Source organism: Eremothecium cymbalariae, chromosome 7 (genome assembly GCF_000235365.1).
Source record: "Eremothecium cymbalariae DBVPG#7215 chromosome 7, complete sequence".
Classification (NCBI taxonomy): domain Eukaryota; kingdom Fungi; phylum Ascomycota; class Saccharomycetes; order Saccharomycetales; family Saccharomycetaceae; genus Eremothecium; species Eremothecium cymbalariae.
The window spans coordinates 914,380-938,712 of record NC_016455.1 but is presented as its reverse complement, the minus strand read 5'-3'; the positions used below and the strand labels follow the sequence as shown (position 1 = coordinate 938,712).

At 39.1% G+C, this 24,333-nt stretch overlaps 9 protein-coding genes and 1 further gene across 9 annotated transcripts; 4 read left to right on the top strand and 6 right to left on the bottom strand.

Moving 5' to 3' along the window:
- Positions 1 to 209: 209 nt before the first annotated feature.
- On the top strand, positions 210 to 3,482 carry ATG11 (autophagy protein ATG11; the record flags this gene model as incomplete). Its single annotated transcript, XM_003648044.1, has 1 exon — positions 210 to 3,482. One exon carries the CDS (start codon positions 210 to 212, stop codon positions 3,480 to 3,482), a length of 3,273 nt encoding a protein of 1,090 aa, XP_003648092.1.
- A 115-nt stretch (positions 3,483 to 3,597) lies between these two features.
- Positions 3,598 to 5,454, bottom strand: TAH18 (NAPDH-dependent diflavin reductase; the record flags this gene model as incomplete). Its single annotated transcript, XM_003648043.1, has 1 exon — positions 3,598 to 5,454. The coding sequence occupies one exon, from the start codon at positions 5,452 to 5,454 to the stop codon at positions 3,598 to 3,600; it is 1,857 nt and encodes a 618-aa protein (XP_003648091.1).
- Positions 5,455 to 5,714: 260 nt separating this feature from the next.
- Positions 5,715 to 7,199, bottom strand: MSF1 (phenylalanine--tRNA ligase; the record flags this gene model as incomplete). Its single annotated transcript, XM_003648042.1, has 1 exon — positions 5,715 to 7,199. The coding sequence occupies one exon, from the start codon at positions 7,197 to 7,199 to the stop codon at positions 5,715 to 5,717; it is 1,485 nt and encodes a 494-aa protein (XP_003648090.1).
- A 345-nt stretch (positions 7,200 to 7,544) lies between these two features.
- On the top strand, positions 7,545 to 8,210 carry MRPL16 (mitochondrial 54S ribosomal protein uL16m; the record flags this gene model as incomplete). Its single annotated transcript, XM_003648041.1, has 1 exon — positions 7,545 to 8,210. The coding sequence occupies one exon, from the start codon at positions 7,545 to 7,547 to the stop codon at positions 8,208 to 8,210; it is 666 nt and encodes a 221-aa protein (XP_003648089.1).
- Positions 8,211 to 8,320: 110 nt separating this feature from the next.
- Positions 8,321 to 9,391, bottom strand: RFC5 (replication factor C subunit 5; the record flags this gene model as incomplete). Its single annotated transcript, XM_003648040.1, has 1 exon — positions 8,321 to 9,391. The coding sequence occupies one exon, from the start codon at positions 9,389 to 9,391 to the stop codon at positions 8,321 to 8,323; it is 1,071 nt and encodes a 356-aa protein (XP_003648088.1).
- Positions 9,392 to 9,853: 462 nt separating this feature from the next.
- APL3 (Apl3p) lies at positions 9,854 to 12,709 on the top strand (the record flags this gene model as incomplete). Its single annotated transcript, XM_003648039.1, has 1 exon — positions 9,854 to 12,709. One exon carries the CDS (start codon positions 9,854 to 9,856, stop codon positions 12,707 to 12,709), a length of 2,856 nt encoding a protein of 951 aa, XP_003648087.1.
- A 92-nt stretch (positions 12,710 to 12,801) lies between these two features.
- Positions 12,802 to 13,623, bottom strand: Ecym_7450 (pyridoxal phosphate homeostasis protein; the record flags this gene model as incomplete). Its single annotated transcript, XM_003648038.1, has 1 exon — positions 12,802 to 13,623. The coding sequence occupies one exon, from the start codon at positions 13,621 to 13,623 to the stop codon at positions 12,802 to 12,804; it is 822 nt and encodes a 273-aa protein (XP_003648086.1).
- A 452-nt stretch (positions 13,624 to 14,075) lies between these two features.
- Positions 14,076 to 16,756, top strand: Ecym_7449 (the record flags this gene model as incomplete).
- A 314-nt stretch (positions 16,757 to 17,070) lies between these two features.
- On the bottom strand, positions 17,071 to 19,029 carry POL12 (DNA-directed DNA polymerase alpha subunit POL12; the record flags this gene model as incomplete). The annotated part of the gene is made up of 1 exon (XM_003648037.1): positions 17,071 to 19,029. The coding sequence occupies one exon, from the start codon at positions 19,027 to 19,029 to the stop codon at positions 17,071 to 17,073; it is 1,959 nt and encodes a 652-aa protein (XP_003648085.1).
- Positions 19,030 to 19,211: 182 nt separating this feature from the next.
- Positions 19,212 to 23,561, bottom strand: STU1 (Stu1p; the record flags this gene model as incomplete). The annotated part of the gene is made up of 1 exon (XM_003648036.1): positions 19,212 to 23,561. The coding sequence occupies one exon, from the start codon at positions 23,559 to 23,561 to the stop codon at positions 19,212 to 19,214; it is 4,350 nt and encodes a 1,449-aa protein (XP_003648084.1).
- Positions 23,562 to 24,333: the final 772 nt, after the last annotated feature.

Here is a 24,333-nt window from a genome sequence, read left to right as displayed (position 1 = left end):
AGGTGTGGGCGGTGTAGTTTACATTGATTAACGTAGTTTGGTTTGGTTTTAATCTTATATAAGGAAACTGGAGAAGTTGTATATTTGTATATTTGTACGTTTATCATCCCTTTGCTGAAAAGAAGTGTTAAAAAGATTGGGAAAGTTGTTTTGTATATAATACATATACACAAGGTTTATGTTTTGAAACAAGACTTCTGGTTGGTTATATGTTTCTGAAGAGTATGAATCAGGGCGATGGGAATACACAGCTTGTGAATGCTATCAGCGGGAAGTGTATTTCGACTAATATACAGTATTTTATTACTGTAGAGGATTTGAAGCGGTTTATTACGCAACAATGGCTTATTCCCAGAGAAGAGATATTTATTCTTCTGCCGTATGGGACTAAGTTTAAGAAGAGTAACTTCCATGATATGGTCAGTGAGGCAAAAAAGGCTCATGGTGGTGGTAAGAAGCCTTATCGGAGGGATAATATCAATGAGCTTTACGTATTTGATAGAAGGTTGTTTGATGGTGCGCATGAGGATGTACAGTCTTTGCTTGGTGTGACTGGAAGGCATGACGAGATGACGTTTGTGAAGCCTTTGGTTTCACCGTTATTAGATGTGGAGATTATGAATGAGAACGATGGGGATTGTTGCTATAGGAACGCGGTGAGTCTGCTCACGACTAACTTGGGGTGGTTGAGTGCACTAGAGATCGATGTACATTATTTCCATGATTTTTTAAGAGACTGGATTGAGCAGTCTAAAAGTATGGGCAAATGTTTGTCGGTGGTATTGCAGTATTTGGAGTTGTATTCCTTTGATGTTGAGAAGATTTACAACTCAAATGTTGAGTTTGTGAACAATATACATTCGCATGGGGCAGCGAATAGCTGGCGATCGAGATATCGGGATAGTTTAGAAAAGATTGATGCTGTAGGCAGAGAGGGGAAGTTATCCCAGTTTCTTAGTTTCAAACGTTTGGTAGAGACTTCAGAAAAACTGAAGGAGCTGGACCATACGCTTAACCAAAAGTTTATCCAGTTTAGAAAAGTTCTATCGGATACTTATGAATCTAGAACAAGGATATCTCTTAAAATTCAGGAAATGAGCCAGAGATATCATGAAGACCCTTCGAACTATGAACTTGAAGATCAGATATTAAGCAATTTTAAGGAGTTGGCCCAAAGGGTTAAGGATGACACACATGCCGTTATAGATCAAGATTTGGAAGAATCAGATCAACGGATGGGCGAATCACCACTAACCTTAATCAAGGAGTTGAAGTCTTCTACATTACCCACAATATATACTATTGCACTTTCTTTATTCACTCAAGCATCAAAGTGCAATGAATCAAAATCAGCATTAAAGCATGAAATGGTTGTACTCTTGGGTGATATTGCGAGTACTCAAGTCCAGATTGTCAATCTAAAAAATTCACTACTTAAAGATATTACTAAAGGAACACAAAACTTGCAATCTTTCGAATTAGCACTATCCAAAGTTGATGACTTACCAATTGTATACGGACTATATTTGATTGAATTATATCGCAGAGATAACTGGTTCGATGAAGTTGATAAATATTATCGGGATCACCACCAAGAGCTCCAGGGTATCATACAAAAAGAGATGGCATATAGAGACAAATGGCTTTCTGATTTTTTATCTTTCACAGATATATTTAAATGGGATGATGATAAGCTACAGCTACCTAGTGTCTTCTTAAAGGGTTCAACTGGTGAATCAAAAAAAAGGATTAAAATTACCATAGATATGATTGAAGAATATATTTCTACCCTCTCCAAACAGAATTTCAGCGAAGATTCATTAAATTTGTTAAGAACGAATTTGGATGAAATATGTAAGAGTCCGAATATCTTGGGTAATTTAGGTGCTTGTTTACCGTCGAGTATTAATTCAGAAGGGTCATCACAAGAATTAATTAAAGGGTATAAAAATAGGATCAAGAAATTAGAATCATTACTACACAACACTCATTTTTCTAACGTTAATTCGTGGCCAAGTGGAATTTTCAATAATAGTACTTTGAATGCATTTCAGAATAATATTGCCAGCATAAATGAAAAGTTGATGATTAGCGAGTACAGAGATAAAGATTCGGCATCCGCCAACATATCAAAGTCAGTTGAAAGAGAACTACATGCGCAAGTATATGACTTACAGAAACAATTAGAAACAGCAAAAGAAGAAAACAAGAGAATCCAGCGGCAATGGAAATCTTCTAGAGCCAAATTATTGAATGGTGAAGATGAGAGAAAAGCTTATAAAGAAACGTTGTCGATGCTAAATGCGGAGTTATCAAATTTAATTTCCAAGCAAGAAAATCAGAAGGCTGAGGTAATGAAATTAAACCAGGAATTCAAAATAAAGTTAGAGGTAATTACAAAGGATAATAATAGATTATTAAATGATGTGGAATCATGGAAGGGAAAATATAATGGCTTAAATAATATCAAGGAAGATTTATTAACTAATTTGGCTACCATGGAAAACAGATTTGTGAAAGAACGGTCCAAATTTGATGAAGAAATAGGAAAGCTACAGGGAGATATAGACGAACTCAACTCAATCAATCAAGAGGCCGTAGTAGGATCTCCAACTGGTACAGAACTTGTACAGGAGGAAACGCTGAACGTTAAAAATTTGAAAGAGGTCAACAAACGACTGGAAGCAGATATTTATGATATATTTGCTAGTACTGTGGTAATTTTAGAAAATATTGGTTTATTGCTTTCCCGTGACCAGGACTATAACCTACAAATAACCCGTGTGAAAGGGTTGAGAAAGAGAATGGATCAGAGTATTGTAAATGACAGTGCTTTATTGAATCCTTTAATGGTTAAGAGTTCTGTTTTCCAGGAAATGAAAGATTTATATAACTCAATAAAAACCAATCAGAGAACAGAAGATCACCAAAAATTAGTTGCTTTCTTGGAACAATTATATTCACAGAAATTGTTTCAGTCCTCTGTTATAAAACGTTTTACTGATGTTGAAACCTTAGCTAAAAAGTTGAGAAAGGAGAATAAGGCAAAAAAAATAATCATTGAAAAGAATAGTAAGGATAGAATCACTTTTAGAAACTTGAAAGTCGGCGATATAGCATTATTTCTGCCTACTAGAGGTCCAGTTGGCTCAATGGCATCTTCTATTTCTTCCTTAAATTCATCATTTTCTTCAGTTGATCTTTCTACACCACCACCTGGAACCCAATCCATGTCCAAGACGGCTACATGCAAGACTGCACGCACCAAATCTACACCATGGGCTGCATTCACAGCATCAGAACTTGGTGTAAGATATTTTTTAAAGGATTCTGATGATTTAGTTAAAGGGAAAGAATGGTTTGTGGGTAAAATTAGGAACATGGAAAAGCACACTGTGACTGATGAAGCGCATAATCCATATAAATTACCAGATGGAGCCGTCTGGTATGAAGTTGTTGCTGGGTTTCTCGAAGACAACTGACCATCGAGTACTATTAAAAGAAGGATATACAATACTGTTATAATAACTTGTAGTTCTATATAAAAGGTAATATAGTATAACTCATTAATTAATACATTAAAAACTATTTTATTGCCTACCACGTTTCCTGTAAGTATCTATCACTGTTTTCCATGTCTTTTATATATATTTCAGCCTCCTTATCATTAGAGAAACCACCCCATTTTTTTAATAACTCCACAATGGTCAATCTAACTTGCACTGGCATTTTACCCGAAGATCCACATATATAAACAATTGCGTTTTGGGCAACAATGAGTTCCGCAACCTCCTTACCATATTTCCAAATAACATCCTGAACGTACTTCAATCCACTTGAATTGTCAGGGTCACGAGAAAAACAACAGAATAATTTTATTCTTCCTGTTTGATGCCACTTCATTAATTGATCTTCATAAAGGAAATCCTTGTGTTTATATCTATTACCAAAGAACAGGTGCATATCCTGAAACAAGCTGGAATGAATAAGACACTTCATTGGCGCCAATCCCACTCCTGGTGATATCATAATGATTGGCACATTCAAAGACTTCGGAAACAGCGAATTATGCTGTATTTTATAACGAATTATCTCACCATTTTCCAAACCAGAAATATAATTAGTGCATAAGCCCGTTCTAATCCTTCTCAAAATTGTTTTATACTTAACAACAGCAATTGTCAATTCTAAATTATTATCACAGGGCTTACCAGATATAGAAAAGAATCTTGGCTTGATTTCTGGTATATAATCAAGTAGAAATTTCCAGGGTAGTTTCAGAGATTCAAAATCTTGTATAACCTCTAAAATTGACCTTCTTGGCCTATTACAATAATCATACAAATCTTGCATATCTTCGCTTAAGCCAAATTGCATTAGTTTTTCACGCTGCTGCGACAGTTGGCTAGAACCATCGGATAACCTTTCACCATCTATAGCAAAGGTCCAAATTTTCATGAAAAAGCTCTTGTTTGGGATGCTCATAATATCGCAGTGATACTTCAGCAAGTTTCTTAAAGTTATAGGTGATACTAACCCACCATCTTTAAATCTCCTTGTATCTATTTCCCCAACTAACTTTAAGGGTTTATCTGAGATTTCCTTCCAGTGTGGCTGGGCATCAATAAAAGCTTGGACGTTTTCATCTGTGTTAAAGGGATATAATGAAGCTGTATCTCCAGGGTAGTACTCTTCTCCACTCTGTGTCTTAAAAACAAACTGACGGACGTCCTGGAAGTGGTTCTCTGCAGTAATGATTTTATTCATAACAACACTTCCATATTTCACATTTTCATCTTCGATAAAGGTTATATCCTCGTTATAATCTGCTTGATCCTCCGTAAATTCTAGCCAATATTTTGGCTTTAAATATACATCATCAGCAATCGCTTCACGCTTAACCTGTTTGCCATTGACCATCCTAGTTGGAAACTTTCCAGTCAAGAAGCCTAACACCCTCCTTTCAAATTCAAAATATACATCATCCACTCCATTTCCAGTGCCAGAGTTACTGCCTGCCAGGCCCATTTCATCAGCTTCTAAACGAGGGAAAATTTCAACCCCACCAAGTTGGCTGACAATCCTTGTATGTAACTTACGTATGGCAAAATTAAATCTTGTATAAGAGGTATCACCAAGCCCCAAGAAGGCAACATTTAGGTGGCTTAAGAAATCACTAGGCAGGTTCTTCTTTTTTAAATGTGTCCATAATGTACCAGAGATATCTCCTTGAGATGACTCTCGCGCATTCCTAGGCAACGCTCCTTGTCCAGTCGTAGAACAAATAATGATCAGGTATCGACAATTTAGTATATCTCTGGCATTATAGTCGCCCAATGACGTAAGAACATGGGGGAAATGAAACCGATGTAATCTGTTGGAAAGAATCGCCGCAAAATTATACGCATTACCTGTCTCAGAACCATACAGGACTGCTATCTTCATTGGAACCATGAGGAGATCGAGCAGATAATAAGATTAGGCCCTTATAGTATTGAATTAGAAAACTTTACCAGATAGTTCAAATGACTATTCTGCTAATTCGACGCTTTGTATCAGAAATAAGTCAAAAAGTTGTATGCTGAGCATGGTCACATCTTACGTTGCATGAAGCATCCATGCTGAACATATATTTGTAAATTATATGCACAATATATATATATATATATACAAGTGAATATGTATTGAAAGCGGATTAATTCGTTGCAGTTAGACTACCTGAGTTCCACTCCATACAATGCTGCTAGATCAGTCCTCACTTTTTCTTGAAATGTGTTAATCTCTTCATTCGTGACATTTCTGTCCATAGATTGGTAATTTACCCGATAACACAAGGACTTGCGGCCGGTCTTTGGATGTACAAATGTGTCAATTAATTTGACGCTTTCCACCAGATCACCAGCTGTGTTCCGGACAATTTCCATCAAATCGTTTTCATGTATCGCAGGCAGTCTTGGTTCATCATCTGGAAGCCAGAAAGCGATATCTCTAACGGTACCCGGGTATTTTGAATAAGACTTAAAGGAAGTGACTTCACCCGGTTTGAATTGGTTTTTAAATCTTGGGTCTGTGGTCCAGAAGAGTCTTATATCCAGAACTTCGAAAAGCAGCATAGCTATGCGATCTAATCCCAAGCCAAACGCCCAACCGATAGTAGTTCCTGGTTCGTAACCAGCATTCAAATAAACTTGCTCCCGTACAAGACCGCATCCACATAGTTCTAACCATTCTCCTTTCCACCAGACTTCAATTTCCCAAGATGGCGCAGTCCATGGGAAATAGGCTTTTATCCAACGTACCTTCAGCTCCTGCTTTACGTCGCCCAGACTCTCAAGTTTCTTGTTGAAGACTTGTGCAACCACGAGCTCGATACTTCTTTTTAAATGACGCGTACACAGTTCCACTTCTAAATCGGTCATGTAGTCCTGCTTTGGATTGCCTTCCAATGAAGCATCATCTTGAACAATAAGTCTTGTTTTTTCCGCCTGCAATTGTTGTTCCAAATTTGCAACATCCTCTCTAATCTGTAAGATGTGCTTACCTACCCCTTCAGATGTCAAGTTTTTGTCCCTAACCCATAAACGGGCACCTTCCATTTGATGGAAGGCTGGGTAATGTGTCCTGTCTATTTCATCACGTCTGTATACATCTGCAGATATTAAAAACCCAGGCTTGTCTGTGATTTTATTTTTAATATTCCCAAAGCATTCCATTTCATGAGCAGAAGTATGCGTCCTTAACAAATGCTTGCTATTGATATAATATGTATCAGACTTCGATCTACCCGGATGATCCACGGGAAACCCCAGTGAGTCGAAGTTTTCTTCCACAGTCACCACTGGTTCAAACTCGTTATATGTCTTATATGCACCATCAATTGAATTCAGTTTCTTTTCAATCATAGAACGAAGTATACCAACTGGATGTGACTCATTTAAATGAAGAGAACGACTTGTCAATGCAATAATGGACGGTGTGACGTTTGTGTGGCTTTCCGACGTTTCAAATGTCTTCCCATTGACACTAATGGTCTTCGCAAGCTTAACGGCATACGAGCGGGTGAATCGAGGAAATATGTCAATAACCCTCTTCATCTTTCCAATATATGACAGCGAACTATTGGGATTCTTTTGTGCTGTACCACTTGGAATAGCGGTCTCATTATATATAATAAAACTCTCATTTTCAAGACTTTTCATTTTCCTAATGCTTCATTATAATTACGGCTTAATTGAAGACCAAAAGGTTGGAAAGAACCTAAAAACAAAAAGTACTTAAAATATATTCCATTGAATAACTAAAATGCCTGAAAATAGTTAGCTTGTCTTCTTATAAGTCTCCATTATATGGTAACATGATTCAACATTCTGCATCACGTCAAGCTGAGCTGAAATTGCGGTTACCCGGCTGTGAAAATTTTCCTCATCACTTTCAAAATTGATCATCATATCTTGATTTAATATCGTTAATTAAAGAATCCCAGTACATTCGTTATTCGTATTTGGACGCTAAGAAGAAAGTAATTCGATAGATAGACGAGGGTGATGATATTCTCAAACCTGTGTTCAAGGTCAGTTACTTCTTTGAGGTTGTCATCCCCTATAAGGATCGGTAGCCGTTTTACACATGAGTATGCTCCACGTTTTAAACAGCAGCAAAAAAAGCATAAAGGCAGAGTTGCTGTTCGTACAGGTGGTTCAGTGAAGGGTAATTCATTGGAGTTTGGCATATTTGGGCTTCGTTTGAAATCTGAGGGTGTTAGGTTGACTGCACAACAGCTGAAAGAAGCTGATAATGCGATCATGAGATATGTTAGAAAAATCAACAATGGTAAGCTATGGCGTCGTCTATGCACCAATATTGCTGTTTGTATAAAGGGTAACGAGACCAGAATGGGTAAGGGTAAAGGTGGTTTTGATCATTGGATGGTGAGGGTTCCAACTGGGAAGATGATCTTTGAGATTGGTGGTGATGATTTACATGAAAAAGTAGCCCGTGAAGCCTTTAGAAAGGCAGGGACCAAGCTACCGGGGAACTATGAGTTTGTAACCAGGAATTCTTTGGTTAGGACAGGTTTACATAGTTTCAAAGATCCAAAACATGATAAAAGTATTAACTACTTTGAAGAATTGAAGAAGTCACCAACCAAAGAATATTTGAACGATCTTAAATCAAAAGAGCCTGAATTTAGATTATTTAGAGGACGTTGAGATGGACCCATGGATGTCGTATATCCACCTTATACTCATAACCTGTATATAGTAGAAACAAATTATGTAAGACCCATTTAATGGACGAACTCTACGTTCGCCATTGACATTTACAAGCTATTATCAATAACACACATGATCCTAACCAAAAATCCTTCTAAATGGTAAATAGCTTTGCTACTAAGCGCTAATCTTTCATCAAAAACGCTGCCCCACTCAATCACCGCTAGTTTCATCTGAGTGGAGGAAATACTCTTCAACAATCCAAAGACCAACTCATGTAGAATTATGTTTGGAGGAATGCAATGCGAAAGCAAGTCATATAATATAGCACGGCATTCCACCAAACTACCAACGCTACGTTCTTTTAAGATTTTATTCGCTAGCTTCAGGATCACCACCATCCAGTCAGGTTTGATCAGTACAGCAGAATCCGTTAATTTAAGGTCGTTCTGGAAACACATAGACTCTAAAGTCAATAGCGCTAACCGTAAATTGCCATTGGAAAATTCAGCAATCTCCTGGAGCTTTTGCTCGCTAGCCGTTACGCCCTCCGACATACAAACAGTCTCCATAATTTTGGCCATCTCCAAAGTTTGAGGTGCAGGAACACGAACTACCAGACAACGAGACTTAATTGGTGCTATTATATTGGACATAGAATCACATAGCATAAAAATTCTTATGTTTCTCGAATATTTCTCCATTGTACGCCTCAACGCTGCTTGGGCATCACGCGTAAGAGCATCCGCTTCATTTATAACAATACATTTGTACCTTCTAGCCAGCCCATCAGACGTCGTCTGGAAATCAACCTGCTCCATTTGTGCTACCTCCTTCAACAACTCTTGGATAACAACCCGATCATTATTCCCCATATCGCTAGGCGTGATCTCTAGATGATACGGACTGCTGATCACATTCAACTCAAGCTTCCTATTATTTGATTGCATAACAAATTGTCTAGCATCGATCTTCATTTTAAATACACCACTCCCAAAAATACCAGCCAATAAGGACATGCACCGCGTCTTCTTACCGCTGCCATCAGGTCCATAAAACAAGACATGGGGCAAGTCTTTTGCCGAACTTGCTAAAGCATCCAACTGCTTTGTAAGAATTGGTGAATGTGACAACGAGCTCAATGATTTTGGTCTATATTTATCAACCCAAAGTGACATGTTTCTATCTTGTGTTATTGGCGAAGTTGTGATCTTTCTCTGAACTGAAGTTGGCTCAAAAGCGATTCACTTGAAGTTCGCGTCTTTAGGGCAGGAATACAAATTGGCAAAAGTAGGAACAAGAAACAAGATACATCTCAACAACAACAGCTATACAAGAAAACCAACGCTTATTAGACTTTTCCTCGAGCCTGAGTAGCTTTATTCTATATCTTGATATATCAATCTTATTAATAGCTTAATTAAAGTTCTAGCTGTAGAAATATCCTCGAGCAGCTGTCGGGTAAATAAACTCAGTCGCTCGAACAATATGTCGAAGCGAGTATCTCGGATAATTTTACGCTTAAGTAAAATAAAGTGATATAACGGAATATAGGAGTTTAAGCAGAGGACCGAGAGTTGCAAGAAATTCAAGCAGCAACAGTTAGATAAAGGTTTGGGATTATAAACGTTTACTGTACGATGACTCCGAAGTCTACATATAGCAACATGAGAGGTTTACAGCTTTTCATTGCTGATTTAAAGTCAGCACAGAATTTACAAGAACAGCAAAAAAGGATTCAGTCAGAGCTGGTGAACATAAAGACTCAGTTTGGTACCACTAGTTTAAATGGGTATCAAAGAAAAAAATATGTGGCCAAGCTGGTCTACATTTATATTACTACGAATACTGCTCGAATCAATGATTTGCTGTTCGGAGTCGACCAATGCCTTGTCCTTTTAAAGTCAAATGTCTATTCTGAAAAGTTCATCGGTTACATGTCCTTGGAATTATTTCTATATCATGAAGCTGTGAAGGATAGGGTACTATATCCTGTAATTGACCAATTGAAGCTTGATCTAGAGTCTAAGGATGTGAACTTTACTTCCCTAGCTCTTAATTTTATCGGTATAGTTGGACCTGGCAGTAAACAGTTTTGCAACGAATTACTATATGAGGTGTTCAAAATAATCAAGGCGCCAGAGTATTCGGCGTTACCAAAGTCAAAGGCATCTTTGGCTTTCTTAGCAATCGTTCGTGAATACCCTTCATTTTTAACAGAATTAGATGATGAAAGACTATCAGCATGGATAAGTGACATCTTTGCACTATTAGATGACGAATGCAATTACGGATTAATTCTAACAGCGCTTCCGTTGTTAGAGTTTCTAGCACAGCATGTTGCTTACGACAGGTGTGTGGCTTTGATTCCAAAATTAGTGCAAATACTCTACCGATGCGTTGTGATTGCCAAGGATCATCCTAATGAGTTTTCAGATGAGTACAAGTATGCTGGCATGCCAAATCCGTGGCTCATTTGTAACCTTGTGAAGGTGTTGAATTTTTTAATCACGGCACCCAATGCAAATGCAAGATTCACCTTGGAAAATATTGATCAGCAAAGTCTTGGAAAGCTAAGGTTATGTGTCTCGAAGGCCATAGATTTAAACACACCTCAGAACAATTTTAGCAGTAATATTCAGCATACCATTTTTTTCCCATTGCTGAATTTAGTTATTAAGCTTGATCCATCTTTTGAGGCAATTACCAGTTCCATATTAGTGTTGTGCTCATTCCTTACATCTAAGGATATAAATATTCAGTATCTAACGCTGCATACGCTTGTGAAATTGGCCTGCAGTTCAACTAAAAGTTCCCAAGATACTATCCGAAAAAACTGTCTACCCAAATCGTTTCAGCTGCTAAAGGAGGAACGAGATGTATCAATAGCAAGGAAGCAATTGGACTTGATATATTCTTTGACAGATGAAGAAAACGTGGAATATATTGTTGATCAGTTGATAGCAATTCTTTCAAACTCTAAGAAAAAGCCTAGTTATATTCGAGATGATCTATGTGTTAAAATTTCCTTACTGCTTGAGAAGTTTGCGAAAGACATTAACTGGTTCGTAATGTCATCCCTAAAACTACTATCGCTGACGCAATTGGAAGGCAGTCTCAATGATGATCGAATTTGGCAACGACTATGTCAAATTGTTGTGAATAATGTGCCTCTTCATAAGTTGACATGTTCAAATCTCCTAGATTATTTATATGAAAATAATGCATCGGAGGCAATTGTCAGAACTGGTGCTTTCCTCCTGGGGGAATATGCTGATTTAGTTGTTGAAAAAGTATCCATTGGTGATATTTTTAATATATTAGCCGACAAATATTTCTTATGTGATGGTTTCACCAAGGGTATTATATTGACTACAATGATAAAATTGTATCGTTTCAACCCTGCCATAAGCAGTCCTATAATTAAATTTTATCAGCTCGAGCTTAACTCCCTGGATCTCGAATTACAGACGAGGGCATACCAATATCTGAAGGTTATTCAGTTGTCAAAAATAAAAAATGATGATATGAGTTTAGTGGATACCCTGCTCAGCAGCATGCCTTCTTTCACTAAAAATGGAAATCATCTGGTGACTAGACTGGGAAATCTATCTTTAGATCAAGATGATTTATCAGTATCAACTGTTGGCAACTGCTCAAGCTTTTTGATGACCAGAACTTCTACACCAGGACCTACTCCTCCACCATCAAGGAATTTAAAAACTTCATACTCAAATATTAACCTTACTGCAGATTGGCAGTCAGGGTTCCAACGTATGTTGATACACTCCCAGGGTGTCTTTTATCAAAATTCGCTGATAAGAATTCTCTATCGTATCACTCAAAATACCTCTCAGCCATTTGAATCGAAAATAGGTTTCACTTGTATCAACAGGACAGAATTACCAATTACAGGGTTTCACCCAGAGGTTGTCCCATTGCGTACCGACGATAATCCTGCTTATATAATAAACATAACAGGTATTGCTCAATTCACGATCCAACCTGATGAGCGTACTCTATTTTCCTTTGATATTATAATCCGTCACACATTCTCAGTTCACGAGGCACCAATTTTGTGCTTCAACTTCAGATACGGAGGCTACAATAAAGAGTTGAACCTAAAATTAGGCTACGGGATACTGGCAACTTTACAAGCAGGATCGGGTCCCTCCACACTCCCACAATTCATTCAACGTTGGAGAGCTCTCAGTGATGCCCTTGGTAAGGAAGGAGAATGGGACCAATCTACTACCTTCAAAAGTTTGAAAACCTTGAGTTCAACCCTTGTGAAGATGGGATTTGCAATTGTCAAACAAACAACTGTTACTAACACTCTCTTCGCAATGGGTATTATACACACAAAGTCTGGTGGCAACTTTGGATGTTTGCTGAAGTTCAAGTTTGCAGGGAATCAGTTGGATATCGTGTGTAAGACTACCACAGAGGGAACTCTAGCTAAAGATGTTGTTGAATGTATAATTAGTGCAGTATAAATATCTTACAGAGGAGGGAGGGGAGTTACATGGTGGCATACTCAGCAATCTATATACAAAGTACGGTTTAGCTACTAACCATCGTAAGACAACTAATCCGTAGGTACATTCTTAGGTAGCCTAGCGCCAAATATATCGGTACCAATACGTACCTCTGATGTCCCCTGTTTGATTGCCTGCTCGAAGTCTGAACTCATCCCCATCGACAATTCTAGATCAATACCATATTTAGCATCTAGCTTCTTCTTCCATCCCACCAAAATTGAAAATTCCTTGTTCTCCCCAGAAACAGAATGCGAGACTTCCCACGACCCAATTGTCATCAAGCCTCTTAATTGAAGGTGTTTTGTATCTGGAGAAATCAAATACTCTACCAATTCACATATCTCTTCTTCTTTACATAGCCCTGCCTTCTGGCTCTCGTAAGATGTGTTGATTTGGATGCTACAGCGCACTGGGCTTGCATCAGGATAGAACTTCGCCCTAGATTCCTCCAACTTTCTAGCTTTTTTCACTGAATCAATGGTTTCCACAGCATACAAATTTTTAATCTTTGCAAGGTCCTTACATTTATTTGTTTGCAAAGTCCCCGTGAAGTGCCACTTAACATCCTGAGGCAACTGCTTGGATTTGGCTATCAGTTCTTGTACGTAGTTCTCTCCAAAATTTCTAACACCTTCATATTCATAGAGAATCATCAAATCTGAAGCTGGCTTCAATTTCGACACTGCCAGCAACAACACATCTGCACGCGATCTTCCGCATCCATTGATACTATTGGACACCTGTTGTTCTACCGCCTTGTACGCAGCACACAACTCTATCTGCCTGTCTGAACTGTATGCTGTTGTGCTTAACATCCTTCTTGTTATTCCTATAATACCTGCGTGGACTCCAGTTATTCTGTACACCATCTATCAACCCCCAATGCATATTGTAATAACACTTTATATTAGCTCATCTTAATGTGTTACTGAACATCCACACAAGGAGCCAAACGCTTGTTGCAAATTAACGATCACATGACTACGAAATTTAAACGTCGTCAAATATATACGCTATCAAAGATCACGATAAACGAAGATATTGAAAACAGGAATCCCCTATTTTGGATTATTGCTCTCAAATAAGAATTGATTACTTATACCATCACTACGGATTGGTTTGTAAATACATCGAGCAGACCGCAAGTAAGTAGTGATCGAGTCAGAAAGGGGGTGAAGCATTAAATTGTTTGAATTATATTAAATACAAGTGATATTTTTTATAACTGGGCAATTAAGCGGAAAAGACACGACATACTTATTACCAGAAGAGTTGGTATACTTGTTCAGAAGGGCAAGGAGTCTATTTGCTAATTTAACTGATGACGACGCTATCTGAGTTAGATGCGAATTTCGTTATTGATCTCACGTATGAGAAGCGGGGGTTGGGACTTTTGCTTGAGGAGCTGAACCAGAAGGGCATCCCGTTCCAGGTTCGACCTGGTACAAGCGCTAAAAACGTTTATGTCTTTGCAAGGGATGTCGATGAGCATCTGCCAGATGATATGGAGAAGTTCGATTTTGTCCAAAAGGTGATTCCATTGTATGAGTCTGAGAGGTCTAAGAGGTTGGCATTCCTTTATAAGGTGATGCTAAAGCGGAGGGTGTTTCCCAAAACTGGAGATTTGGTAGAGTTGGCAACGCTTACTCGGAGTCCAAGGATGGCCCTTTATTTTGCGTTTCAGAAGACGTATACAACGTGGTTGGTTCCATTGGGACTAATTGGTTTGGCGTTCAGAATTTTTGCGAAACAAACTCCGTGGGAGTTTAATATGGGGTACTCTATTACGCTTTTGATCTGGGGAATTTCATTTGCAATATTTTGGAAGTTAATTATTGAACCTAAATACTCCCGAAAACTGGGCTATGAAGCTGCCATTCACTTAGAAGATTCCAAGGGTGTAATTATCAAAAAGTTGTGTTTTGTTCCAATCGCAGCTACATTTACTGTGTGTCTAATGTGCTTTCAGTTTGTGTGTTTTTTTTTGGAGATATATATTACGCAAATATACCAGGGTTCAATGGCTTCTATTCTGTCTCTAATTCCAGTGTTAGCGCTGTCTGCTTATGTTCCAGTGCTCACGATGCTTTATAACGTGTTTGTAAACAAGTTAGTTGCATGGGAAAACAGTCCAGACCCTGAGAAATCCAAAGTGGAAAAGAATTTTATCCTGACATTTTTGACTAGTTATGTGCCATTGCTAATTACTCTCTTTGTGTATTTGCCTATGGGTCACTTATTAAATCCACAGATGAATGTAATTGCAAAATACTCTCAAAAATACCATATTCCTGTTATTAATGAAGACTTCAAAATTAACACACAGCGCTATCAAACCCAGTTCTTCTATTTTACCGTTACGAACCAGGTTGTTGCACTAGTGTTGGAGAACTTCTTACCTTTAATTTTGGCGAAGATAATACCAATTGCTACTGGTCAGTCGAGGGCTACCTCTGAGTTTAGTAGGGCCTCTACATTGGTAAATCGAAAATACCCAGAAGATTCAAAGATAGTAGAGCAGGTGAGAGAATACGCTCACGGACCATGGGGTAATTTTAATGTTGATGATAATATTCGTAAGCTGGTGATACAATTTGGATACGTTGTTATGTTTTCAACTATATGGCCCTTGGCCCCACTAGTATGTGTTGTTTTCAATGCTATCTTCTCGAAGTTTGACATATGGAGAGCGTTGAAGAAGAATGCTCCAGGCTGGAATAAAGTAACTGCTAGAGAAGTCGGCGAGCAATTAGTTCCATTATGTTTGTCTCCTTGGGATTCAGTTCTAGAATTTCTTGTTTGGGTTGCTTCTTTAGTCTCTCCAGCAATTGTTATTATGTACAGACACAGCTCTCTACCAGGAGTTGGGTTTGCTAAGGTGGATAAGCGTGAAAAATGGTACGCGAAATCACCTATTCGATACGATTGGAAATTAATCTTTGTTTATGTCATGATTGCAGAACATGTCTGCATGCTATTTCACTATACACTATCAAAGATTCTTAGAGCTCCGAACTCACCAGGTAAAAGAAGCGCTTCTCGGAAAATTAAGGACAAACTAATTGAAAAAAAGAAAATATTACTGACCTATTTCCTATCCTTCAAGAAACTGAAAATAACATGGATGGGTTATCTTCCAGAAATTCAGGTACTACAGCTTCAGGTGCTAATGATACGAAGACATCCGAGCAGAGACTTGATAGGGATCACTTACCCTTTGGAACGGGTGCTAGAATTACTGCAGCTTCAGATGAAGGTTCTTTATCACAGAGAGGATACCCTTTCTTGCCCCAGGTTGCTGAGCCGGTTCCAAGAACTGCTGAGCCCGTTCCGATAACTGCTGAACAGATTCCAAGTACTACTGAGCCGGTTCCAAAAACTGCTGTGCCGTCTATATTTGTTGCTGAAAGAGCTCCAAATTCTGACGTACCATACTCCTCATTGAAAGCTGTAAATGTCAACCCATCTGGAAACCGCTCATCTTCTTCCATTTCTTTAGGTTCCTCTGTTGCAGGAGCTACTTTACCCTCAAAAATTCCAACCTCAAAGAATTTTGATGAAAGGCAGGGCTATCCAACGCCGACCATGTCATCGAATAGCACGGCATCTATGAAAATATCAGTGAATGGTGCGCCTGTGGGAGAGCTACAAAATGAGGTTGAGAGAGCTATGGAAGAGACCCCACAAACTTCAACCAACTTACCAGCAGTAGAAGAATATGAACATCCTATACTGCCAATTCCAGTAAAAGATCTCCCTGAAGTACCTACCTTGGCCCAGAATAATATTTCACCTGTTAAGTCACAATTAGGGGGCACAGTTAAAGAGCCAAAATTCTTGGAGGTTAACCAAAAATCATCCCTAGTCACACGGAAAAAATCTAATTCTATAAAGAGCATTACTAAATTAATATCTACTCCACTAAAGAAGGAATCGAATTCAGATGTTAAAATGAAGCCTAAAATTAAGTCTCCATTGGATTTGTTGAAAAAGAAGTTTTAGTTAAGACACAACCAGAATATAAAATGAGAAACAATGGAGTTGTAACATATTAAACTGTATTAAAATCAACACCTCTTCGTAAAATATGTGGATTTTTTATTTCTTCACATGCGCTCGCTGACTTGTTTACTTCTTTCGATCTCCAATTTTTCATTCATTTGTATACTTAAGGCAAGAACGTTATTTTTAAAACTCATTTGTAGTATACTACTCCGACGTGCAATATAAATTGTAAAAAAAAGAACAGGGATTTATTCCATCCAAGCAAGTAGACTAAATGTTTTTTCGTGCTAATCTATTAATCTTTACGTAGCTCAGGCTGTTAATATATCTATTCTAGCTCGTTTCCATACATTGTGTAAGTAAATGTCTTTATCTGCAACTTTTGTTACGTTTCCATTTTCCACATCCGGGGGGCTGATTGAAATTTGTATATACGTTCCCCTGGACCCGCCTGCCCTTACGAATGGACCTGGATTAATAAATACAACATTTTTGACTACCCTAGCAAAGTGTGTGAGTTCAGATGGGATGATAATGACATCAGGAATAAAGTCACCAACAAATTCTGTTAATCCCAGATACGGCACTTCTAAGTCTGCTCCAGAGATGTGTTCTCTTGTACCATCATCTGAAGTTTTGCAGGTATTGATATTCCCGGGGAACAAAGGATAAAACCTGCGCTGTTGTAAAATATGCTCAGCAACGCGATCAAGTCTATTCTTCGATAGAGTATTGGGCCCCTTAGGGATCTCTTTGACATCCTTAAAGATATCATTATTAGAACAACCAAAAAAAAGTTCATTTAACTGAAATGTGGCAGGATTAGTTACACATTTGAAGTTCTTTGGTAACTGCAACTCACGCCGAGAAAATGCATCTTGTGGATATGAAACATGCTTAGAAAGTACATCTTTGGTTGATGGAATCAAAATGACTTGTATTTTAGGATTGAGGTTCTTTAGGATTGGCGCGAGAACTTTTAAGAATATTTCATCCATTGTGCGCGGTTGGAACTTCAGATTTGGGAATTTGGGAATTCCTCCTGTTTTAATTAAAGGATGAGATATATCCAAAAAAGGTCCAAACATTATTAAGACATGAGGTTTGATTTTAGTGTTAATTCGTTCAACGAATTCAGAAAAATTAGTAAAGTCAAATGAATTTTTAGGTGTATAGGGTCCTGAAGTGACGACAATTTTCATTTGACTGTCTAAAGTTAGCTGCGATTCTTGAATATCTTGAATGCTGGAAACAGGAAAATCCAAGTACGGCAGTTCTAATATTTCCTCCACTTTAAAATACTCACCATTCGCATTCTTACCGCGCAGAGCAATAAGTTGGCCAGGAAACAGAGAACATTCCTTGACATCATCTAGATTCAGTCTGATTCTCCTTCCAATACCAGCAGATCTTGAAGTTTCGATAGCCACTGAATCCATATTTAAGCGCTCATCACACGGAGTATCAGGTACAATCCTACCGGTACATATTAGTGCGGATTGAGATTGAATTGTAGGGTCACCAAGATCACTATTTCCAAGGTTATAACGTTCTTGAATAATATCTGTAAAAATATTAATTTGTTCATCCAATACATCGGCAGAATCCAATAAATTTTGTCTCATAGTCCTGTACTTGTACTTTTTTTGATCATACAGTGGTACCATCTTCACCTTACTTTCATTATTAAAGTCAATACCTTCGCCAATTGGCAAATCTGGATTTAGAGTGTCGATAATCTTATCTGGAAACGCAGTTTCCTTCATAGAATATGGTGTACCTGCAGAAGAATTTTCTCCATTGAAAATGGGCGATGATCTAGTATCAACAATTGGCGACGAACCATCAGCTTGCAACTCATTCTTCAAAAAACTTCTATCCTCTAGCTTCCTTTTCTTTACTACAGGAGTATTTGGAGATCCTCCGAACCCAAATAACCCAGTCCCACCTGTTGGACGCAGCATCTTTGGCTTTTTCCCTAAATTAGGGTTTCTTCCTGAATTGCTTGCACCAGGAGAATTAACCGATCCATGGGATATATTACCCTTTTTCTCAATCTGTTGTTGAATGAACAACTTGAAATTTTGCAGAGTGCTTTCATCTAATTTTAAAGACAAGTGCTGATTGTGGTAAGAGAATTGTTCCCACCTAATATACAACTCATCAACAGATAAAGCATATAATTTCATATAGCTTTCTAAAATCCCAATGATTTTAACATCATCAGCCTCCGGACCAAAATTCGTCACCAACTTACTTTGGGTTGTCATGCTGAAAGTTGGCCTCAATTAAACTATGCAAAAATCAATAACAGTATATAATGTGTAGGGTGATAAGTATGAATATGTATAACTGGACTCCCGATTCGTTGAACCAAATGGAGAGAGAGAGGAGAGAAGAGAAGAGAGACCAAGAAACGCGCATGAAACACGTAAAAATACGAAAACCGATTTTAATCGTGGTCTATCGTGTGGAACGACTTCACCAGTTCATACTCATGAGGCTGTAATATGTTTAACATAGACTTAATGAATCCTCTTGGTGTGTGTCTCGAGAGTAGAATCAGGTATATCTGTGATAGAAGCTTGACAGAATGGTATCTCCATTCGGTGAAGCTGCTAGAGACAAACTTTTGTAGGAAACCGGACAAACTTCTCAGGACGTCTAACGACAAAATCGTATCCATATGAGAGATGGCATTATCGATTGATTGTAGGATGAATGTTGTTTTGATGCGTTCGTTACAAGAACTGAGGTCTTTGATGCAGTTTTCTAGCAAGTTTTGAAGGTAGCCTTTAGAGTAGTGTTCAATAATGAGGTCTCTGAATTCACAGCAAGACACGTAGAATGTATTGTCGTAGCTGGATAGTTTCGACATCTCCAACGTTAATATGGACCACACGTTATCTATATCTAAATTCGACAACACATCAGCATGAAGTTGAGTATCGGCAACGATCAATGCTGCACATAGTATGATACATTTGTAGAGTTGCGAAGTGCTTTCACCGGTGTTCATAAATGCTGTTATCATTTCCCAGATTCTCCTTAGACCTTGATATTTGGTCAACCAGGTTATAAATGCACTTGAGTTGTAATGAAATAGTGCGCCAACAAGACAGGATATATCTGCAATTTTAGGTTTGCTATTTTGGATAGTGTTAATAGCCTCTTCAATGTGCTCTACATCCATATCTGAAAAATCCATCCCGTTCAAAAGTTCCAATTCGAAAGCTGATAGCGAGCCTGGAGGGAAGATAGAAAGTATATCAATATATGCTTTAGAAGAGATGAAACTGTGATCTCCCTTAACTGTCAAGTCTTCATTAGTCTTTGGAAGCTTTACAAATGGATCATCATTCTGTTTTCTGATCTCCATTTCGGTAATTCCATCAGATAGAAGCTTTGAATCCTCCTCGTTTAGGGGTAACTTTGGAGATTTGTCCATCTCCTTTTCTACCATTTCAGCTACACCGCCATGACTACCATTGGTATGGTTTTCATCTAACCCGTTATTAGTAATATTACCGCTAGTATCGACAAGCGAATCTACATCTTGTCTATCCCAGTTCCTATTAATATCGATTATTCGAGGAATATCGTTAAATTTGACAGTTGGTTCGTGTTTGTCATCCTTGAATATATCATCCAAACCTGTGACGTGATTTTCTTGATCCACCGGATCTTTGAATTTTTCTTCTTCTGCCATTTCAAGATCACCTTCTTTGTCGAAAGTTTGATAAACACTAACAACTTTTGTCATCTCAGTCAACCCTTTTAAGCCTCCAACACTGGTAAATCCATGCTCATCTTCCAAATCTTCAAAAAGTTTTTCACCAGCACCAAGGGTAGATTGGAGTTTATTTCCTCCTCCATTTTTGGCAAGAGCGATATTAGTATCTCCAATTAGTCTTCCAGTTTCATCATCGTACCTATTATTCTCCTCTAGTATCGCTGGTGGTGGTAATGGATGTGATGCTAAGTGATTACGGTGACCATTTTGAACAACGCTGGCTTTACCGGCTTCAATTACGTTTTCACCACTATCTCGCTCAATATGATTGACCATAGTCATCTCTAACAAGTTTTGAGTGTTCTGAATCCCGTATTCTGAATCCATACTTCCTTCATTGTCCGTGTTAATGCCACCATTAGAAGCTTCTGCAGTCGATTCTCTAGATATTATGGCATGTAAATTAAACGTTGGATCGCGTCTCTGTAGCTCATTTGCGATTTTAAATTTACTCGAAACAGGTGCCTCGCGAAGAAGTTCAATAAATTGCGATTTACTGAAATTATAAAGAATGGATATCAAAGAATAATATTTATCCATATTGAAGTCGTTTCCACAAGCTTGAAATACATGAACACACGTATCATGGAATAAAGAGTCATCATCTGAGAATCGGAAACCATTGTCAATGATATCAATCAATATTTCAAAGCAGTAGTTGAAAATCACCGATCTATATTTCACGTAGAATAGGAACAACTGGTCGTTATTATCAGGGAAAAAAGTTTGAAAGGATGTGATTACTGTTCTTATCAATTCAGCAGCTGGAAATTCGTCCAATATAGTGGAGGTTGCAACTTCGTTTATGGCACAGAGTTCCACTAAATTAATTAAAGGAATTAATGAATGAAAAGAAGGAATAATCGTCAATTTTTTAAAGCTTTTAGGAGATTGGATGGATAATTGGATCAAGAATGGTTGTAATCTATTCGAGTCGAGTGGTGTTTTCATTAATAACAAATTTTGTAGAAACTGTAAGCCCTGTTGCCTTTCCTGTAGTAAATCGGACGAAATATGGGAGTACATGCTTTCTAATTCCCCTATTGATTCTTGTTCGTTTTTCTTGAGAGCCACAGGATCATCATTCAAATACTTTTTTACAAGAGTATTGGAGTGATTAGTTGTAAGCTCATCAGTTAAATCGATATGCTCATCCGCCATCATCATCATATTATTATTAGAACTGTTTGAAACAATTCTAGGGGATACCGAGTCATGGCGTGTTGTAGAAAACGATTTTTTGGCCAGTGATAAAGAAGAATATGACGTTAAGTGCTTGCTACTATCACAGATGGATCTTGCGTTAATACCGGCCAACGCGTTAGCCGCAAACTTTTGAAGATTGGAGGATTGTGTCGGAGCCGCATAGCTTGGAAACCGCCGTGCACCAAGACTAGATCTCCTCGAAGATTCGTTGGAACTTTCAGCCGGCGCCATTTGGTAGTCGATGTTCAAATGGGCTGGTATTGCATGTTCAATGGCTCGTTTCATCTGGTGGGGTAGGGAATCCAACACCTTTTTAGCGCTAAGTGGGTTAGCCGAGTACCAGTACCAAAACGTGACTCGCATAGTTTCGCGCACCTGTGTCTGTGGGTCGGACAAACCTTTATGTAACCATTCCTCAATAATCAGGACAGAGTGCTCTAGCCGTTTATGAAATCTGATAATGTATACCCTGAGGAATACAGCAGCAAAATTTCTGGGCGATACGTTTTTGTCGCGTGAAAGAGACAGGCACTGTTGGAATAGTCTATTGTGGTATGGGGCATTGCTCAGAATAATGACAGCAGTAGCGAACGCAGTCTGCGATGCAATCTTTTTCGTTGCTGACAACAAAGAGCGCAATGGAATAAATAAAGAGTCAACTAAAGGATCTAACCGTGCACCCAATTTAAGTGCTAATTCCTTCATTAAATGACAAGAGTGAGACGAAAGAGTAGTTCTGAGTGATAACGCTGCCTTTGAGATACAGTCTGTGATATTTAGGTCTTTACATGTTTGGATGAACTCATCCGGGAACTGTCGGGGCACATTCCCGTTCACAATCCTTCGGATTGTGATAATACCTTCTTGCCGCTGTTTCCAGTTAAACTCCGTCTCCTTCAGTGCTTGAAAACAAACCGTTATCTGCTCCAAATCACGCGAGACATGCTCGAACGACAGGTAGTCCTTAGAATCGGCCATCGATAGATTCACAATGTTGGGCGGTAACTCCTCCATCAAGCGCGTTAACTCCTCATCGGCCTCAAAGGGAACGCTCACCAGCGAACTCACCGTCTCCGCGGACGACGGCCGCGCATGTCCCGCGGGCTGAAACAACCCCAAAGACCTTGGATTCGTCACTCGTGTGGCTATCTGCTCTAACGACACCTCGTCGTGGTACTTTTTAAGTAGCTCGTGTATCAACTCAACATCTCGCGTGTTCCCTGCGCCACCCGCCTCGGCTCCCCCATCTTCTTCTTCCTCGTTCATAATTCGTATCCACAGATCCAAAAACCGATTTACTAACTCCATGGGATCCCGATTGTTGGCCTGCTGTTGCTGTATTAACTCATCCATAAACAAAAGACATTTAGTCCTCTCATTACACCTCATCTCCAAGCAGATCTGACACAACTCCGTCTCAAAAACAAGTGGCTTACACAGATATATCGCCTCCAAACTCTTCATCGCACTCATCCACACCTTTCTCTCCTGCGATAACCCCTGCAACAACACCGCACGCACTAACTCATTGATTCTTTTCGCCTGAAACTTACCCGGCTGCTGCATCGCAACCCGCTTAATCAAATAACACAACGATGAATGACCTAGCTGCCGTAACTTGTAATCCTCCTCGCCCCCTGAGAGAAATTTAACTAATACATCAAAATAATCTTCTATTGCATTCTCATCTACCAACTCCTTCTTAACATGCGTCTTGAACGCCATCAAGATTTGTAACTTTTCAATCCCTGACACCCCCTCATTCACAATCTTTTCCAAACTATGTATCTTAGCTTCCTCCATCGAACTGTTGTTTTAAAAAAATCCAAAAACTCCCAGCCTATCTTGTCCTGTGTCTATCAATCCTCCACTAGTCCTAAAGTGATCCTCTTCTATATGTTGACACAGACCCAAACACACACATTAGTTTTGAGTTTCAACTTAGTAAATTACCTTTTGTGATTTTTCTTGTTTATTCAAGCCCATGTCCGGCCCGCCAGGGGGGCTGCCCGCCTGGCCCGTCCGGCCGGAACGAGCCCAGCCTAGCCTGCCGGGCCAGCCCAGCCGCTGCTCGGGGGAGCACCCGGGCCAGAAAATCCGTGTTTGTGGCTCACGCACACGTGACCAGACCACCCCTCGAGGCGTCTCCTCCCCGTTTGGGCGACGCCAAATGGTCGGGCCAGCCACCATTTCTAGACAGTTCTACAGCGCACCACCGACGGCCGCAGCGTATGTAAAAAACTATGTACTTCTGCCTCCTCTGTCTCCGGCGTCCCAGCGCTGACGTGCCAGCGCTGACGTCTGACGTCCCTGACAGATCTGTCCCATGGGCATGGCATACGAGATTGGTCAACTTGCTGCCTTGTGTTAGTCGTAACTCCGTTTCCGTAGTGAGCTTCCAGCTGGCGCCCCCCAGTATAAAAATGGCGAAAGATCCATCACCAAGAAGGACGTTCTGAGATTGGTGTTGGAAGGAAAAATTGTTGAAGCAAAGACTATATAATAAACAGCGGTTTTTGATAGAAAAGAACAACAACACTAAACGAACAGGCGTCGGTACAACAGCAAGGAGTAC